The 20217-nt window shown below is 48.0% G+C and overlaps 1 protein-coding gene and 1 long non-coding RNA gene across 2 annotated transcripts in view; one reads left to right on the top strand and one right to left on the bottom strand.

The window, feature by feature from the left end:
* The window catches only part of LOC113892728, a 28573-nt gene extending 11138 nt beyond the window's left edge, over window positions 1-17435 (bottom strand). Inside the window, exon 1 of the long non-coding RNA XR_003511113.1 lies at window positions 17349-17435. This is a non-coding gene — a long non-coding RNA (uncharacterized LOC113892728). The remainder of the gene's footprint in view (window positions 1-17348) is intronic.
* ASCL1 (achaete-scute family bHLH transcription factor 1) lies at window positions 16859-19686 on the top strand. Its single transcript, XM_027541957.1, has 2 exons — window positions 16859-18200; window positions 18544-19686. Exon 1 carries the CDS (start codon window positions 17493-17495, stop codon window positions 18150-18152), a length of 660 nt encoding a protein of 219 aa, XP_027397758.1. The 5' UTR covers window positions 16859-17492; the 3' UTR covers window positions 18153-18200; window positions 18544-19686.
* The last annotated feature ends 531 nt before the right edge of the window (window positions 19687-20217 follow it).

Raw genomic sequence — 20217 nt, 5'->3', positions numbered from 1 at the left:
AGGCTTCCCAAAATAAAAGCATCTCCCAGGTTTCCTTGCAGCTAGATGTGACCATAGGTCTAATATTTGATCAAAGAAATGCAAAGAGAGGGGCTTCCCAGATGGAGCTAGTGGTAAAAATCCCTCCTGCCAATGAAGGAGACATAAAAGACACAAGTTCAGTCACTGGGTCAGAAAGATTCCCTGGAGGAGGGGGTGGCAACCCACTCCAGTGTTCTTGCCTGGAGAATCCCATGGACAGAGGAGACTTGTGGGCTACTGTCCATACCGTCCCAAAGAGTCGGACTGAAACAACATAGCACATACAAAGAGTAGTCTGTGCAACGTTTAGGAATTGTTCCTAAAAGAAGCCTGTCCTTCTTTTATTTTCTCCTTATTGCAGGTTGGAATGCAGAAATGCTGACTGGAGATGGAGCAGACATATTGGATTGTGAGGTAAGCATAGGAATGGGAGCCACGCTTTTCAGAGCGAAAAAGTGAAGGAACAGGACAGGAGGAGCCTGATGCTCGACACCATGGACCGTCGCTCCAGCAGCCTTGGGCCACTGCCTTAGACACTGACATAAGAGGAAAATTAACTTCTATTTTGTTTAAACCCATGTTATTTTGAAATTTCTGCCACTCACGGCCAAGTCTACTTCTAACAATATGCGAGATGTGAGAATAATATTTAAGATGGATTTATCTATGCAAGAACTACTCTTTCCCCCTCAGAATTTAAAAAACAGTGCAGTGCCTCATTGGAAAAAATTTTGGAGACCCCCACGTTTCACACCTTGCAAAGTCAACTGGCCGTGAGCTTCTTTAGAACCTCATTCCTATGGCCTGCTTCTTTTCAGTCTAACATTTCCCACACAGATCACCCAGAAATCTGAAGATCACTATCAATCAATCAATGCTCACACAAACTAATAATCAACATACATAGTGGTTTCCATCAAAGTAAGATTTAAGGCAAAGTATTCTAGGAATTATTAGCAGAACTCAGACATTTCCCTGGGTTATAATAAAATCAGCTGGTAAACCAAGTGCACTTGATCAAAGGTTTTTAATATGTATATGTATAGATAGATAGATAGACATAGATAGAAATCTGAAGACTCTGGAGCCATTAGCCCTTTTGGCAACATCAGGTTGAAGTCACTGAGTATCATTCATACGTTGTCAGTCATACACTCACTCATTAAACGAATTGTTGCGTATATTCCATTCCTCCTCCAGGGAACCTTTCTGACCCGGTGACTGAATACACTCTTGGACCATCAGGTACAGTTCAAGACATTGGTGAGCAGGACAGTCCATGCTCTCACTGATTTCACATTTTTTTAAGGGGAATATAATAACTAAACAAGAAGGGGAAAAAAACAAGATACACTCAGTATTAATGATGGCCAAGAAGAGATAAAGTTTTAAAAAGAGATATTATAAAGGGAATAAACTGTTCTGAAGAGGCCAATTTGAGTTGGATGCAAAAGGATGACCTATTCAACCAGGTAATATTTGAACTGAGAATTGAATTATGAGAAGGCTCAACTCCAAATGCAAACATGAGAGAGCAGAAGGATCCCACTTGAGGGAACATTTTAGAAAATCTCTAAAACAATGAGTAATGAAACTTTTTTGAGGAACAGACAGAGGCCTGTCATGACTGAAGTAGATAGTAAAGGGGAGAGAGGGGTGAGCTGAGTTTTGAGAGGTGGGCAGAACCAGTTCTTGTATTTATAGCCATGGTGTACTAAAGCCTGCTTATATAGACATGAGAGATCTCATTCTTCAGTTCTGTGAGATTGTTGCTAAACACATCCCTGATTATAAATTATATAAACTTAAAATTAAATAAGTTATATTTAAAACAAAGGTAATAAATCCTCAAGACATTATTTCATAATTATTTTACTAAATCTTATTATCCGTGCTCCTAAGGTATTTACATCAATTTTATCTGTGTGGTAAAAACACTACATAAGAATATGCTACTGCATCTCTGTCCTCAACTTCATACTCACATTGGTAGCTTGAAATCTGCCAAAGCAGGAATATTTACTCCATGGAAATCAGCAAACACCACACATCAGGAGTGAAGTCAGCAGGTTGTTAAACATTTACCACCATCCCATCAACAACAGCTACAGCAGCAAAAGCACAAGAAGGACTGGTTTGAAGCCAGATGCCTCAGAGGCAGGACACCAAGGTCAGTCCCAGGGCTGAAGACACTTTGGGGCAGAGTGGGCTCAGCCACTGGTCACTAGTGCTATGGCACCAAATCCAAGCAGATCAGAGTAAGATTCTGTCTAAGAAGAATCCAAAGTCAAAGCCAGGGGAAGCTGCCACAGTAGTGGGGCTTACAAGTAAGTGCTGGCACTCAGTTGGTCAAGGCGAATACCACCTCTTCCAAAAAGCACTGCCCCCAGGTGGGAGTGATCACCCCTCCCTGACTCAGGTAGCATCTTGACTTTACATCAATAACTAAACATAAATTCTCTTGCCTTATTTTCACTATTCTGTCTCCTCCTTCAAGATTAAGAACTCTCAGTCTAGAGACCAAATCTTAGTCTTTCTAAATTCCAGGACTAAGCATGGTGTTTGGTTCATTATACTAAGTGCTCATTCATATTAGTTTAATCAAGAATGTAGAAAAATATGTACAAAACTGTTCAGATCCAAAAAAGTTTGGGGAGAACTGAAAACTTCATCAATAGGGGAATTAATTACATTATATTTTATTCACATAATAGATATAGTCATAAAAATTATTTTTTAAAATCATAAACATTTATCATACTCCAAATACACACAATTCAACTCATGACTGATAAAAGTAAAACATAAAGTCTTGTATTCCACATTGTGTAAATATGTCAGGAAGCATGCAAAAACAACAAAAAAGAATGAGAAAGAGGAATTTTCTCTAGTTATGGGATTGGGAGAACAGGTTTTGTTGCTGTGGTTGTTATCTTTTCCATTTAAATGTATATAAGGAAGGAAATTTGCAAGGAATAAAGGAGCTTGCCTAGACAAATTTCCCAAAGCCATATTGAATTTCTAATTAGACATAAAAGGCTATCCCTCAGCTTTACTCTTTCTGTCTCCTCCTCTCTGGAAACAGAAAGGAACATATACTTATTCTGTATTTAAATATTTATTCAGTACTAGGCATTTTGCAGAGGCCATCTTATTTAATTCATTCTAGAATCCAGGGGGATAGATTTTGGATATTCATGTTGTATGGATGAGGAATCTGAGATATAAGCAAAAGACCTGGGGTGGTGATGTTAGTCTTGAGAAAAATACCCATTATCCTTTCCCATTGTTTCTTGAGTGAGAGAAGAGCCTTCTGTGGAAGGCAAGGGTGGTATAAACACCTCTGTCCACTCAGAGATCCCTGGTCCCTGTAGAGTTTCGGTAGGCTTGGCCATTTGAAAGCTACGGTCTTAGTGGTTGTGATCATTATTCATAGAGTAATTAATTTGAGAGGCATGCAGCCCAGTTACATGCATGATCTTAGACCTTGAATTTTTTCTAATTCTTTTTGCATCTGTCTCACTGGTGGGAGGAGGGGAGCTAGCTGAACTCTTAAGATTGAGACGATACTTAGGGGGACTAGAAGTCAGTGAGATTCATCCATACAACCTAAAAATATGTATTAAAGTTTTGCTGGAAAACAGGCACTATTCTAGTTCCAGGTATAAATGCTTCCCTGAGTTTATGTTCTTTTTAGGATTAGTAAAATTACAGGGATAAATTCAAATTTACAGCTGTAACAGAGAACATGATAGAGACACACATGATACCAGATGAAGCTTTCCCCTGGAGGTTTTCTTGATTTAAGAATACCTAGATGAAATAGAAGGGAAGAATCTGGAACTGTCTGGAACCTTCCAGGCAGAAGGAGAAGCATACGCAAAAGTCAAATATGGTAGAAACAATGGGGAATAAGGTTGAAGATGTAGCCAGAGAGCTAGAGAGAGCTAGACTATGCAGATTCTTATAGACCAAGTAAAGAGTTGTTTTTTTTTTTTTTTAATATTTTTCCTGGAAGAATTTCCAAGCCAATGAAGTATATAATAAAACAGTGCTTTTCTATGAGATTGCCAGCTTCCCTGGTGGCTCAGCCAGTAAAGAATCTGCCTGCCATGGAGGAGACCTGGGTTCAATTCCTGGGTCAGGAAGATCCCCTGGAGAAGGGCCTGGCAACCCACTCCAGTATTCTTGCCTGGGAAATCTCATGGACGGAAGAGCCTGGTGGGTTACCGTCCATGGTGTTGCAAAGAGTCAGACACGACTGAGCAACTAACACTTTTTATGATATTTGCATTATAACAAATCACTCCGACTGGTGGAATGGAGGGCAGGGAAGCATAGCAAGGGCAGTTCAGAGGTAATTACAGTTGTTCAGGCAAGAAATGGACATCTTGAACTAAAACGAGATAAAGAAAATGAGATGCATTTGAGAAAGACTTGGAAGGTTGAAAGAGTCAATTTAGATATGGTGGGTGAGGGTGAGAAACAGGTCAAAGATGACTTCTGGGCTGCTGAGTCAATGAAAATAGTGCCATTCTCAGAGATGCCTCCATGCATGCTCTTTTATTGTTTTACTTCTATTTTGCTTTTTAATTTATTTATTTCTAATTAAAGGATAATTGTTTTATGATATTGTGTTGGTTTCTGTCATGCATCAACATGAATCAGCCATAGGTATACATATGGCCCCTCCCTCTTGAACCTCCCTCCCACCCTATTCCACCCCTCTAGGTTGTCACAGAGCCCCGGCTTGAGTTCCCTGAGTCATATGGCAAATTCCCACTGGCTCTCTATTTTACATATGATAGTGTACTGAATAAATATTTAAATGCAGTGACCCAGACATTTTTGAGATCAACCTAAGCAGAAGTTAAGATGAAGATCCATTTAATCCGTATTTAGTAGATGCACTCAAGTCATTTGCTGTCACTTGCATGGATAGCTATTGCCGGTTGTCTAGAATTAAGAAGGTTTTCCAGGAACACTCCTACTGTTTCTGTCCTAGGTCGCTGACTCTTAGATTCAAAGTCAGAAGTCTTGAAAATGTGGCCTAAGTGTTCAGTTTTCTTCAGGCCCCTGATTAAAACAATTTCCTTTCTGGAGAGCTAATGCACAACAAAGTTAACAGTACTGTATTGCATAAATGAAATTTACTAAGCAGGTGGATCTTAAGTCTGCTCAACACACACACACACATACACACACATAAGAGAGAGAGAGAGAGAGAGGAAAAATAAAATGGTAATTATGTGAACTGATGAGTATGTTAATTACTTGATTGTTGTGATATGAAAATCAAAACCTCAAGTTGTACAACTTAAATATATACAATTTTAACTTGTCAATTAATTATAAAATTGGGGGGAAATATCATATGCTTGGGCTGCGGCTAAGTTGCTTCAGTCATGTCCGACTCTGTGCGACCCCATAGACGGCAGCCCGCCAGGCTACCCCGTCCCTGGGATTCTCCAGGCAATAACACTGGAGTGGGTTGCCATTTCCTTCTCCAATGCGTGAAAGTGAAAAGTGAAAGTGAAGTTGCTCAGTCGTGTCCGACTTAGCGACCCCGTGGACTGCAGCCTACCAGGCTCCTCCATCCATGGGGTTTTCCAGGCAAGAGTACTGGAGTGGGGTGCCATTGCCTTCTCCTATATGCTTGGACAAGTCCCTTCAAATGAAAAAAAAGCAGAATTTCTTTCCTTGTTGGGAATATACTTGATAATAAAACACAAGGATGAGAAGGAATGGATGGCAAGTTAAGATTTCCAAGGTGGAGCTGTTCTGAGTGCAGACCACACCCAGGATGTAACAAAGGGGAGTGGTGGTTAAGCTTGCTGAAGTCTCAAAAGTCAAGGAAGCAAGATGCTCTGTGTTGGGTAGATTGCTCCCATAGACCTTTTCTTGCCACTGCAAATTTCCATCAGTGCTTCAGGGCCAGCATCAAAGACCATCTCTGTAATAACTTACCAATCATCTCCACTCCCTTCAGAAGTCATTGGGACACCCCTTCATCCCCAGAAAGTATATTTATGGAACTAGTGTAACTTCTTTATCAGAATATTAATTCTTCATAGCTCTGAATAATGAAGACTATGTCTTATCACCTGGAACACCTCTAGAGTACTAATTCTCCATCTGCAGAGTACCAAATGATTACTGTATAGCTTGTTAAAAGGCCAGCTGGCCAGATTATGACTTGGTAGGTCTGGGATGAAGCTTTATAATCTGAACATTAATAGGCATCTCATATATTTCTAATGTAAGTATTGTGTGGATGTGATACAGACAGCACAATGCTCTGTGAACTGAACTGTATGCAGTAAAATTAGTAGAATCTACTTGTAATGAAATTAGTAGATGATTGCTTCTTGGCAGGAAAGCTATGAGAAACCTAGACAGTGTGTTAAAAAGCAAAGACATCACTTTGCCAACAAAGGTATGGTCAAGGTTATGGTCTTTCCATTAGTCATGTACAGATATAAGAGCTGGACCATAAAGAAGGCTCAGTGAGTACGAGTGAAAGTCGCTCAGTTGTGTCCAACTCTTTGCGACCCTATGGACTATACATTCCATGGAATTCTCCAGGACAGAATACTAGAGTGGGTAGCCGTTCCCTTCTCCAAGGGATCTTCCCAACCCAGGGATCGGACCCTGGTCTCCAGCATTGCAGGCAGATTCTTTACCAGCTGAGCCACAAGAGAAGCCCAACGCAGAAGAATTGATGCTTTTGAAATGTGGTGCTGCAGAAGACTCTTGAGAGTCCCTTGGACAGTAAGGAGATCAAACCAGTCAATCTTACAGGAAATCAAGCCTGACTACTCATTGGAAGGGCTGATGCTGAAGCTGAAGCTCCAATACTCTGGCCACCTAATGAGAAGAGCCAACTCATTGGAAAAGACGCTGATGCTGGGAAAAATTGAGAGCAGGAGGAGAAGGGGCGACAGAGGATGAGATGGTTGGATGGCATCACCGATTCAATGGACATGAGTTTGAGAAAACTCTGGGAGATGGTGAGGGACAGGGAAGCCTGGCGTGCTGCAGTCCATAGGGTCGCAAAAAGTCGGACACGACTTAGCGACTGCAAAACAGACGTATAAGGTATGGAATCGCAGTCCTCGCCGCAGTTCACGAAATGACCAGCAGGTGGCGAGCGATTCACACAACCCAGCAAGGAGGACGTCGCGTCTTACCAAGTACCAAATCCCAAACCAAAATCTGCTCAGGCAGTCGAGGGGAATCCTGTTTCCCAGGGTGATGGTATTCTTTTCTTTGCATGTGAATCCCCATGAGACAATGGCCCATCTAACCCCCAGGGCTAAAGTTATGCTGACCCTATAATTCAGCCTCTGGCCACTAGGAGCCATAATCTTGGCACTAGCAAGGGCTGGCCTCTATCTTGAAACTCTGGATGAGGTTATGTGCCTTCTAAAGGTTCTTCCAGTAAAGATCAGCAAAAGATGTTTGTCTGCTCAAAGAGGAAAGCTGTTGTCAGTAGAAGGGTAGATGACCATGCCTCTATTGTCTGTGTAGTTGTGTAGTTAGAGGTGAAGGCGGGGGAGGGGGGATTGATTGGGGGGTGGTTTACTCAGTCCCCTCATTTGGTACATGAGAATAGTCTAGGAGAAGGTGAGCCTTTTGCCTAAGGGCACAGAGCTGGAAAATTCCAGAACCTGGAGTCTCTGACTTCAAGTGACTTGCCTTTTCACTTCATTTGACATTCACTAGAGGTGGTTAGAGTACATCATGAGAAACGCTGGGCTGGAAGAAGCACAAGCTGGAATCAAGATTGCCAGGAGAAATATCAATAACCTCAGATATGCAGATGATACCACCCTTATGGCAGAAAGTGAAGAAGAACTAAAAAGTCTCTTGATGAAAGTGAAAGAGGAGAGTGAAAAAGTTGGCTTAAAGCTCAACATTCAGAAAACGAAGATCATGGCATCTGGTCCCATCATGTCATGGGAAATAGATGGGGAAACAGTGGACACAGTGTCAGACTTTATGTTTTGGGGCTCCAAAATCACTGCAGATGGTGATTGCAGCCATGAAATTAAAAGACGCTTACTCCTTGGAAGGAAAGTTATGACCAGCCTAGATAGTATATTCAAAAGCAGAGACATTACTTTGCCAACAAAGGTCTGTCTAGTCAAGGCTATGGTTTTTCCAGTGGTCATATATGGATGTGAGAGTTGGACTGTGAAGAAAGCTGAGCCCCGAAGAATTGATGCTTTGAACTGTGGTGTTGGAGAAGACTCTTGAGAGTCCCTTGGACTGCAAGGAGATCCAACCAATCCATCCTAAAGGAGATCAGTCCTGGGTGTTCATTGGAAGGACTGATGCTGAAGCTGAAACGCCAATACTTTGGCCACCTCATGTGAAGAGTTGACTCATTGGAAAAGACCCTGATGCTGGGAGGGATTGGGGGCAGGAGGAGAAGGGGACGACAGAGGATGAGATGGCTGGATGGCATCACCAACTTGATGCACATGAGTTTGGGTAAACTCCAGGAATTGGTGATGGACAGGGAGGCCTGGCGTGCTGCAATTCATGGGGTTGCAAAGAGTTGGACATGACTGAGCAACTGAATTGAACTGAACTGAACAGGTGTTAAAAATGTGTGTGTTTACTTCATTAATGTCTGCTCATGAACTGTCACACAGGAGAAGCTGGGAGTGATCATCTGGTTGGGGAAGAGGGCCTGGTTCTGTTTGCATCAACAAGTCCACTTTTTACCTAGACTGTGTATTTATTTGCATTAACCAAGAGGGTGACAAGGGGCAGGGATTGGGGGGTGGAGTCCACACTAACAGTCCATGAGGGAAGAAGGTAGAGGGCTCTCCACTGTTTTCAAACTGTGATTTAATGGACGTTCTTGTCTTTTACTCTTCCTTTTTTGTCTGCTAAACTAGAAGGTTACTGAAGGCAGATAGTCTTATTTATCTCTGATTATGTTCAATAGCTATTTGACCAATCAGTGAGCATATCCACCTTGATCATTTTGGAGTCAAAGCAATATTTTCTAACCTCTGAGATGAGCAGAGCATCTCCTAGGATGCCTGCATTTATTTAACAAATGTATAAACAGTGTTCACTCAATGCCCAGCACTGTTCTCAGCGTTTTACAAATATTAACTCATTTAATTTTGTTTTTATTGCTGTGTGTTGAAGGTTCCATGACAATAACCATGTATCAAAAATTACCTTCTTCCCCTCCCTCCACCTCCTCCCCCCAAAGATTTTGCAAATGCTAGGGAAGAAGGTGGGGAGGGAGGAAATAATTTACTGCCCCACCGCGGGGGCTTACAGTTGCTCAAGCGGACCCTGGGCCCTGGCAGCCTCGGCTTTCTAGCTAACCTGGTGCGAGCAAACTTTCCGCTTGGCCGGCGGGGCGGGCGTCCAGGGCTGCGCCGAGGTGCCGACGGCTCGCAGCCACCGGCTGATTTATAGGCGGGAGCATTCCCAGGCCGCGCCGCAAGGAGTCGGGCTGAGCTCGGACTTCGGGGAGGTGATGATGGACACCGGACACGTGGCCACACAATGGGGACACACGACTGACCTCAGTCACTTCGGCAAACTGCCCCTGCTTTCCGGAGACGGCAGGAGCGTTTCGGGAGCTCCAGCTCAAGGGCCCGGGGGCGCCCGCGTTCCTCTCCCCAGCAGGTAGCGCCCCTCGCCCGCACTAGTGAGCGCGGGGGCCCTCGGAGCTCTCAGAGGCCTCTGAGCCTGAGTCTCAAAGTCCTTCCCTGAGGATGCGTGCCTCGGTGCTTTCCCTACTTGGCAAAGAAAGACACACGAACCATCTCCGCTTGGGGGTTGAGTCTGGCCCGAACGCGCTGGGAGTGAATTTTCCTGGCAGGTCAGATAGAGACACTCAGGGATTTTGCCCTGTCACCGGGAGGCCGGGCAGGGTGAAAGACGAGGAAGGGTCAAAATGGGGGTGGAGTGTGCGTGTTGCGTGTGTGGCAGGAGGTCAAGGGGCTGTGAGGAGAGGGAATCAGGGGAATATGGGTTTGGGGACGCCTAAATTTGAGAAGAGGCGATCAAGTTAGGGGGAGGAAAAATAACCGGGCTTTTTTTTTTTTTTTCTTTCCTGCGATATGCAAACTGTCACTTCAGGTTAGACTGAGCCCTTATCTGACTCATTAGCATGAGCTGTGTCTAACGCGCTTAAACCCTCTAATTATTTATTATGCCGTCACGGAGCGGGTCGCCACCCCGGGGCGCACTTGCGGGGACGCAGGCGCAGCGCGCAGGCTGGTTGCACGCTACCCGCTACCCGGGAGAGACCCTTTTTGCCAGGGCCCCCGCGGGACGCTGCTCCAGGAGGCAGCGTCGCAGAGTTGTTGGGGGTGTATCAGAAGTGCCCTCTACCCAAAACTTACCCTCAGGGACGTAATTCAGCACTCAACTCTCTTCTGTACTCGCGCCACATCTTCTCTATTGCTAGCCGAAAGCAAGATTTTTGCAAAAATGGAAGGCAAACAAGGAGTAGGGGATTTGGGCGGAGTGGTGTGTTGGGTGCATCCTTTAAAGCGACCTCAGGGAGAACCTAAAGGATACAGGAGTCCTCCTTTCACCCCCTTTCCGCACCCTAGCCCCCCACTCCCCACCGAGTTCCAAGAGAGTTCAGAAAGTTGGAGGGGGAGGGGGAGGACGCACTGGGCTGACAGCCGGCCACTCACGTCCAGGGTCCTATTTAGAAAACAGTTTCAAAGTAAGTTAACCTCCGTCGGGTGTTTTTCCCCCTCCCTTTCTAATTGTCCCCCCTTCCCCCTCCCCTCTGCATTCGCGTCTGTTTTCTGTTCTTCTGCGTTGTGCCAACTATTTTATCTTTATTCCTTCTCTTTCTCCCTGGCCATTCATTCCTTTTTGTGTGTGTGTGGCTTCTCCGGGCTGATGTGCCGCTCGTTACCACCCACTGCACGCTCGCTCCTGTCGCTGAGGTGTTTCTATACAAACCGGAGCGTCCAGTTGTCATATTAATTATTACACTGAGTAATGACTGAAATGGTCAAAATAAGGGGAGAGTCGAGAGCGCTTTTTCTTGCTGCTCAAAGATTCAGCAAAGAAGCCGTGCAACAAAGCACTAATTGGTCCCCAGAAACACTCGGACAAGGCACGGAAGATAGGTTTCATAGAACCCAGTGATTGTGAAGGGGGGAAAGCGCTGAATGGACCCCACGCTCCCTTTCTAAACTCTCTTGCTGAGCAAAAAATGGACCTCTGTTTGAATACTGCCCCAATCCTTGAATACTATACCCAGCAGAGAAAAAATGCACCATTTATTGTAAGTTTTTTTTTTTTTTTTTCCTTCTCCAGCTATTCATGGGTTCTCTGTGAAGAATCAGCTGGTTTTGTTTACCGTGAAAGACCTTCACTTTATTTCCTTTCTTGGAGGAGGTGGGGAAGGGGGGAGGGGAGGAGAGCCATGTGCCTAGACCTAGAGGAGCTGGCCTACTGTAACAAAATAGGGTGTAACAAATCCTACAAAAGTTCAGAATGTATTGGTGCTTTGGAGAGCTATATAGATTAACGACTTTCTTTATGCTTATCCAAGGAAGGTATTTAATCATAATGTAAATGGGGCTTTAGAAAAAAATAAATAAAGACTTTGCAGCATCACTTCTTATTTGAAGAACTTCAAAAGGATTTGTGAGGGTGGCTGCAAATTGCCTCCTCCTCTCCCCACAGCTCCCCTCCCTCACCAAAAAGCCACGAGAAAATAATAGTTTGTGCTTTTTTTGTTTTGTTTTTCAAGCTTTTCCCCCTCCCCTCCCTTTGTAAGGCGTATTGAAAAAGCAAATAGATGGGTTTGGAGCCTGGATTCCTTAATGCAGGTGCAGGCCTGGCTGCTGCGACCCAGAGGCTCAGCCAAATCCCCTCCCCTACTCCCACAAGCCATCCCAGGCTGGTTGACTCAACCCAGGCTGGGCAGCTTCTGAAGTAGCTTTGGGCAGGGTGCCTTGGAGAGAGTAGACTTCATAGTAATGAACTTCTCCTTTTCCCTGGGTAGGACAGTGTCAGCACAGGCTTGGGGCAGCAAAGACCCCAAGACAGATGATAGCTACTGGGAATGGGATGTCTGCTATGAATTTCCTGCACACTCACTTTTCTCAAAGTTCCCCCTGGTTTATGGGGTTCACAACTGAAGGTTGCACTCAAAATTTCCTGTTCAAGTCAAGGCTCTAAGGCCTGTGTTCATCTTTGTATTCTCTTTGCCCTTTATTCGGGATCCACTCTAAATAGAATTCTATTAAATGATTCCTTCAATGGGAAACCTAGTTTCACTTTTAACATGAACTCCTTTCCCTCCAGAGAAAAAGCACAGAAGCCACTGTGAGAAAGAGACGAGGCCTGTCTCCTTTCCACAGAGAGAAAGCGAACAAGTAGGGAGCGGGAGTGCAGCCTGTGAGAAAAAGTGGCCTGGCCTCCAACAGGGTGGAAAGAAGATGGCAGGAGATTCAGGGTCCCAGCACCTCACGTGTCCCGGGTGGCTGATCCCTATGCATCACCAAGAACATCAATTCCCCATGTAGATCCTGATGTCGAATGCAGTTTTCATCTAAGGGATCATCTACCTCCAGGATTCCCTAACATAGAAGAGGGATCTGAAGATCCAGAAACTAAGACCTTTTTGCATGGGAGGAGAAAGAGGAACCTCTCCACTTCTCTGGGTGTGTGTGCATGCTCAATCACTCAGTTGTATTTGACTCTTTGCAACCCTCTGGACCGGACCATAACCCACCAGTCTCCTCTGTCCATGGAATTTCCTAGGCAAGAATACTGGAGTGCGTTGCTAGTTTCTCATCCAGGGGATCTTCCTGACCCAGGGATCGAACCTATGTCTCCTGTGTCTCCTGTGTTGGCAGGCAGATTCATTACCACTGAGCCATGTGGGAAGCTCTATATTCTGGGTAATTCACACAAAAGGGGGTCAGTGTCCTGCCTCCCTATTACAACAATGGCAACCCCTGTAAATTGTGAAGGGATCTGCAAAGTGAATTTACAAACAACATCCTATTTCCTTGACAGGTAAGCAAAGGGAGTGCCACTACTCCATTTATGGATGAAAGTATGGAACCCTGGGTGTTCCCAGGTAGCACTAGTGGTAAAGAATCTGCCTGCCAATGCAGGAGACATAAGAGATGCAGGTTCAACCCGTGGATCAGGAAGATCCCCTGGAGGAGGACATGGAAATCCACTCCAGTATTCTTGCTGGGAGAATACCATGGACAGAGGAAACTTGTGGGCTACAGTCCATGGGGTCTCAATGAGTTGGACATGACTATGCATCTGAGCACTTCACACGGAACCCTCCTTTCATGAGTTATCTTCTTCTCCTTCCATTTCTAGATAAATGGGACCTTGAACATCCCTGTCAAGTAAAGCCTGGAGATTTACACTGTCAGGCCCACTGGGTGTCATTGGAGCCACAGACAGCTGGAGGGCAGGGCCACTGGCTCTGCTGAAGCCCATTCCTGGGCTGGCCATGAAACTTGTCTGTATTTGATCTGACTTGTTACTGTTTGTGTGTGTTAAAAAAATATAAAATTGGTTTCTCTATCACCACCATTTGCCAGTGAGCATCACCACCATTCCTCAAAAAGGACAGAAAAGACTCCCAGATGCTGGGACAGTGAGACATGGTGGCACTGACTCTCCAAGGGCTGGAGCATTAGGGCAGTGTGGTTCTAGGAAGCTGGGGGTCAAGGATCCTCTTCCCACAAACGCTTTCCTGGGTGAGCTCTGTGAACAGGGCCTTCCTCCTTATTTGAAAAAGGCCATTAAAATTCATCACTTTCTGTTTGACCTCCTCCTGAGCACTCCAGGGACATCTCTCTGAAACTCACACCTCTTGGAGGTAGGTGCTCTAACCATGGGCATGCGGATGAGGAAACTGAGACAGAGTGTCCCCTATTAGCTCAAAGTCACAGTTCTTAAGTAACAGAGCCTGGATACCAAATCGAGTCCCTCTGCCTTAACCCCCTGTGTAAAGGCTGGAGACCCCTGGGCCTGGGGCAGGAAGTGGCAGCTCTCTTAGGTCTGTGAGCGTGTGTGGGTTGGTGCTGGGGTGAGGGGGGTTGGTGGCTGGGAGCACTCTTTGTGTTTACTTGAGTAGGAGAAAGAGAAAGCCTGGAGATTTTGCAAAGCCTATAAGGAAACAGGCTGATGATGCAGGAGTAGGGAGGGATTTTGGCTCTGGACTGGGGAGGGAAGAATAGGGACAAATGTTCTGTGGCTTTGGCCGGAAGGATCGCAGCACCCGCTGTCTTTGCTCCTGGGTGGAGGCCAAAGCGTAGGACCACTACAATGCGCGGCTTCACTAGTTGGCGCTTCTATTTGAGCGCCCATTGCGTGGCGTGTGTGTGTATGTGTGTGTGCGCGCGCGCGCACGTACGCGTGTGTAAGGTTGGGAGTAGGCTCTGGCCTTGACATTCCTGATAATGAGGATCTCTGTGTACCTGTGGAGCCCACACTCTGGAAGGAAACTGAGAACAAGTGCTGGCCATCGGCAAATTTCCCCGCTCCCAGACGTTTCTAAATGAGCTGGTGGGTGCATGTCTGGTTCAGAATGGGAAACTGAGGGCCGTAGAGACTGTTTAAGGTCACAACTCGAAACACTTTGTCAAGTGTGGAAGGATAGAATCTGAATTGGAACGGAGTTCAAGGCGCAAGATGTAGCCTAAGGTGAAAAATGCACTTCGATGCATTGCTCTTGGCTACCCACCCTGCACCCTGCCCTCAACCTCTATTTTACTAAGGAGGAGTGGACGCCGCCTAGCGGCCGCACCCGACATTTCCAACTGGGGCAAGTGGGTGGCGGGATGTGCCTGAAGGCCCTTTACTCTGCCGGGTGGTCCGAGGCTTCCTCCTGTTAGAAAGCGTGGGGGTGCGCCTCTGCTTTAGGCCTCATGGCCTCTTGTCCTTCCCAGAAGAGGAGACAAGTGTAATCTGGGAGCCCTCTCAGCTCCTTTTCTGCGGTGGGGCTCAGGGAGGGAAAGGCCAGAGGACGGAGTTCAGCTCAGTCCTGTCAGGGTCAGCGAGCCACAGGTTCCCGTCGGGGAGATGGCTGCGTGGGTGGGAGGTTTACAGAACTGAGCTTTGTTGGCACGATGCAGTCCTATGTTTCCTAAACCCGTCTATTTCAAAAGAAGAAACTGAGGCCGAGAAGAGAGGTGATTCATCTCTGGAGGCCCCACTCCCCACCCCCAGCACTCGCAGCCACTCACACATACCAAAGGCGGCTCCCAGGATCGGTCACCCACGATCATTTAGAAAGACCCATCTCCACAAAGGGCAGTTCAGTGAGAAGCAATTCTTAGGATGCCTCACCAAGAGCATTCCTGCACCCATAACCCGAACTGCCTATTTCTAGTGGACAAATCAACCAGATGGTTACGCTCTGCTTTTTTCAGCCTGTGTAAAGGTGACCTGAGACGCGCCCCAGTTGACTTCTCCCCTCATCGGAGCGGCACAGAGATGGGGGACCCGTGGTTCCGTCTGCGCCCGCGTTCCCTGCAGCGCTGTGTCCCAAGGAGCCCCGAAGCTGGACCAGGCTCTGGCCAGAGAGGGCCAGGGCCGAGGGCCCAGAAAGGGCGCCTGGGTGGGCGCCGTCCAAGCGGCCGAGCGTCGGCTGCAAGCGTCTCCTCCCCCCTCGCGGCGCCAGCACGCGGCCCGGCCGGGCTCGGCTCCCAGTCGCCTGCCACCGGCCCGCCGGGCACACGCCTGGGGCGGGATGGAGGCTGCGCCAAGGCACCCGAGGTGCCTGTGGCGGCGCCGGACAACCGGCGAAGCTGCTCCCCCAACCCTGTTCCCCAGCTCCATCACCTCCCACATCTCTTTTCTCAGATCCCCCGTGGGTGGGTACACTCCAAAGAGCTCCCCTCTTTACGCATCCCCCTAGCCGGTCAGGAAATAATCCTTGCGCTGGGGGCGATGCTACAGGCGGGAGGTCACCCTGGAAGAGTATCCGTGCTGTACACACCTGTCTAAGCGCTGATCACACCCCCCACCCCCACCCCCAGTGCGATCACCTCCCTTCTTGACCTCCTCCACACTTGTTCAATTTTGGAGAGCATATTCTAGTTCTCACAACTGAATGGGACATTAGAGACCACCTAACCCAACCTTCTGTGGTTCCCAACGAGGAAACTGAGGCTCGGTGCGGATGCCGCTCAACAGGGTCACAGAGTTAGTGAGAGGATGCCTTGGTACCAGAACCTAAGTTTTAACAGTCACTTAGTTCCACAGAATTCTCCCCACCTTTCTGAACTTCTGGAGCTAATTTGCTTCTGCTCCCAATGACATCGGAGCCCCCCCCCCCCCAAAGAGAGTGGCAGTAGGGTAGGAGAAGAAAACAGGAAAAATGGAGTCCTACTGTCCCTAAACTCCACACTGCCCTGTGTCACTTTTTCTGCCCAAACCCTTGCCTGTGCTGTTTTCCAAGTTTTCAGGAGAATCCCGGGACGCGTCACCCCAAACCTGTCTACCCCTACATCTCCAATTTTCAGAGCTATCCGCCTATCCGGTGACGCTGGCCCCCCCTTTTCCAGAACCACCCCCTGGCTGCAGCCCGCCCTGAGCGCGCCGCCTGTTTATTCAGCCGGGAGTCCGGCACGCGCCAGGCGCACGCACTGCAACAACAAACCCGGCTGAATGGGGAGTTTGCAAGGAACGGGCGCAGGGAACGGGAGGGGGCGGGGGCGGCAGGGGGAAAGGGGTGGGGAGGGGATGAGGGGGGAGTTTAGGGAGTGGAGTGGGAGGAGGCGGTAAGAGGAGGGGGGTGGGGGCTGCAGCCGCTCGCTGCAGCAGCGGGGAGTGGGGGGCGAGGCGGGGCCAGCGCTGCGCGTGGGGCTGGGTGTCCCGTTGAAAAGGCGGCCGCACTCCGGCCGCCCAGCACTCTCTCACTTCTGGCCAGGGAACGTGGAAGGCGCAGCGACAGGGAGCCGGCCAAGGAGGGCGAGTGAAAAGAAGGAAATAAGCAAAGAAAGGGGGTTAACCAAATAACACAAACAGCCCGAGTCGCGGCTGGAGAGACCGAGACCGGGCGCAAGAGCGCGCAACCCTAAGGGGAGAAGAACAGAAGACAGCAGAGCGCGCTCACCGCCGACTTTTGCTTCTGCTGCTGCTTGCTTTAAAAAAAAAAAAAAAACAAGAAGGCGCTAGCGGCAGCCTCACACGCGAGCGCCACGCGAGGCTCCTGAAGCCAACCTGCAAAGGGAGGAGGGGAGGGAGGAGGCGGGGTGGAGGGAGGAGGAGACGTGTGCACCTTCCTCACTCCCACCCTAAAAAGTCTCTCCCGGGGATTTTGTATTTTTGTAACTTACCTCGGGACTCCAGCTTTATCTCTCCCCTTCTCTCCCTTCTCTGTTCGTGCCTCTCCCCGGTCCTGTCTGTGTACCCCTAGCGTGCGTCCCGCACCTCGTGTCCCCGCTCGCTCCGATCGCGCGACTCCTTGGCCGCCGCTGTGCATGGAGAGCTCTGCCAAGATGGAGAGCGGCGGCGCAGGCCCGCAGCCCCAGCAGCCCTTCCTACCGCCCGCAGCCTGCTTCTTTGCCACGGCGGCGGCACAGAGCGCGCAGCAGCCGCCGCCGCCGCCGCCGCCGCCGCCACAGCTGAGCCCCGCGGCCGACGGCCAGCCCTCAGGGGGCGGTCACAAGTCAGCGCCCAAGCAAGTCAAGCGCCAGCGCTCTTCGTCTCCCGAACTGATGCGCTGCAAACGCCGGCTCAACTTCAGCGGCTTTGGCTACAGCCTGCCGCAGCAGCAGCCGGCCGCCGTGGCGCGTCGCAACGAGCGCGAGCGCAACCGCGTCAAGCTGGTCAACCTGGGCTTCGCCACCCTTCGGGAGCACGTACCCAACGGTGCGGCCAACAAGAAGATGAGCAAGGTGGAGACGCTGCGCTCCGCCGTCGAGTACATCCGCGCGCTCCAGCAGCTGCTGGACGAGCACGACGCGGTGAGCGCCGCCTTCCAGGCCGGCGTCCTGTCGCCCACCATCTCCCCCAACTACTCCAACGACATGAACTCCATGGCCGGCTCGCCGGTCTCATCCTACTCTTCGGACGAGGGGTCCTACGACCCTCTCAGCCCCGAGGAACAAGAACTACTCGATTTCACCAACTGGTTCTGAGGGTCTCGGCCTGGGTCAGGCCCTGGTGCGAATGGACTTCGGAAGCAGGTAGGTGGCATAGGGGCCGGAACCGGGGGATTCTCTTGTCTTCATTCTTTTTCTTCTGTAGGAGGGCGACTGCTCCCACGGAGATGAGGGGAGGGGTGGATTGAAAGGATTTGTGAGTTTGTCCTTTTCAAATCCGGGCGTGTAAGTTTCAGCCTTGGCTTCAGAGAGCGGCTTTGCCCAGGTCTCCAAGGACTTGCAGGGTAGGAGTACCGAGGTGGTATACCGACTCCTAGACTTGTCAAAAAAGGCGCTGTACCTGACAGATCTTTCTCCCAACCTCCACTTCCTCCCACCACTGGCCTCCAAGTTGACACTAACCTCTCCCCTTCTTCTTATGTTATAGGGCCTGCACAACCTGCATCTTCAGTGCTTTCTCCTCAGCGATGTTGGAAGGGAGAAGAAAGAAGAAGAGAATAAGAAGAAAACAAACAAATCCAGGCACCCCAACCCCTACATCAACTAAGCGCCGCACGCCTGAGAAGCAAGGCTCTCGCAAAACAGGGATGCGCTCAGAACAGTATCTTTGCACTCCAATCATTCACGGAGATAGAGTGACTAGGACCCTAGGATGACTAGGATGCACGGATTGCAGCTTGTGTGCAAAGCAGTGGGTTCCTGGCGTAAGGGAGCAGCACACGCCCTGTAGGAACACCCACCCACCGCTAACAGGCAGAGCTGACCTCCCCGCCCTCTCTTGAAAGCGCAGTTCTTGGGCCCTCTAGAAATGGGTTGGCGTCCTTCCTCTCTGTATGCCCCACCCTGATAAAGCTGTGGATTTTTGTCTGCAGTGAAAGTATGCTATCTGAAACCCCGACCCTCCCGGGGTTTTGAAAACCCCCAGCCTCTTGGGGCCCCCCTCCCCAATCTTCACTCCCTCACACCATCTTTTCCACCATTTTGATCATAGAATGCTTCCAATCTTTTGTGAATTTTTTTTTTATTATAAGAAAAATCTATTTGTATCTATCCTAACCAGTTTGGGGATATATTAAGATATTTTTGTACATAAGAGAGAAAGAAAGAAAAAAATTTATAGAGTTTTGTACAAATGTTTTAAAATGTGTATATCTTGATACTTTAACATGTAATGCTATTACCTCTGCATATTTTAGATGTGTAGTTCACCTTACAACTGCCATTTCCCCTATGTGGTTTTGTAAAGAACTGTCCTCATAGGTGAGATTGAAAGGCCATCAGATGTACTTCAGCACCAATGTGTCTTACTTTATAGAAACTTTGTTAATGTATTAATGATGTTATTAAATACTGTTCAAGAAGAACAAAGTTTATGCAGCTACTGTCCAAACACAAAGGGGCAGCCAGTTGGTTTCGATAGGTTGCCTTTGGGGAAATTTCTACCACTGCCCTTTTTTTTTTCTTACTGTTTTATTACAAACTTACAAAAGAAAATATCCCGTGTATAACCCTGTTTTATACAAACTAGTTTCGTAATAAAACTTTTTTCTTTTTTTACAAATGAAAATAATCAGCTGCCTCCAAGTCTTCTTTGACGCTACTGCCCCATCCAAGTTATTATCAAAATGCCAAAGGGAAGGGAGGGGGAGAGGGTGGTGTAAAGATGCTAAGTGGCAGAAATGACAAAGATAAGTGCTGTGACCAGGCCTATCTGAGGTGACTCTATGAAACTTGTACAAGGAGATATATCTTTACCTGTATATCTACATATATAGATAGTTTTCCTTGACATTTATGCTGCAAATGTATGCAGACACCTAGCAAATAGGTGGTGATTAACAGCTGCATCATCTTTTGATAAAACGTACACTGAAAAAAATCCCCCCAAAATGAACTGGAAGGAGAGGGTCCTCACCCCACTTTCTAACCCTTAGTTCCACTCTGAGTTTCTCATTGTGAAACTGTGGCAGGTCTGGATGAGATGATGAACATCAGGAGTGGGAGAAAGGATGGTGCTGCCTGAGTCTGGGCTTGGGGGAGGTAGCCCTGTCCACACTGCCAGGGGTGGGCGTGTTCTTCTCCCTTCACTGCCAGCCATGCA

This window comes from Bos indicus x Bos taurus, chromosome 5, assembly GCF_003369695.1.
Source record: "Bos indicus x Bos taurus breed Angus x Brahman F1 hybrid chromosome 5, Bos_hybrid_MaternalHap_v2.0, whole genome shotgun sequence".
Lineage (NCBI taxonomy): Eukaryota > Metazoa > Chordata > Mammalia > Artiodactyla > Bovidae > Bos > Bos indicus x Bos taurus.
Note: the sequence above shows the minus strand (reverse complement) of the source record. Positions and strands in the feature narration are given on the sequence as shown.

Bases quoted from the DNA above. Each gene is read 5' to 3' on its own strand.
- ASCL1 (XM_027541957.1), top strand. From the start codon at position 17,493: ATGGAGAGCTCTGCCAAGATGGAGAGCGGCGGCGCAGGCCCGCAGCCC.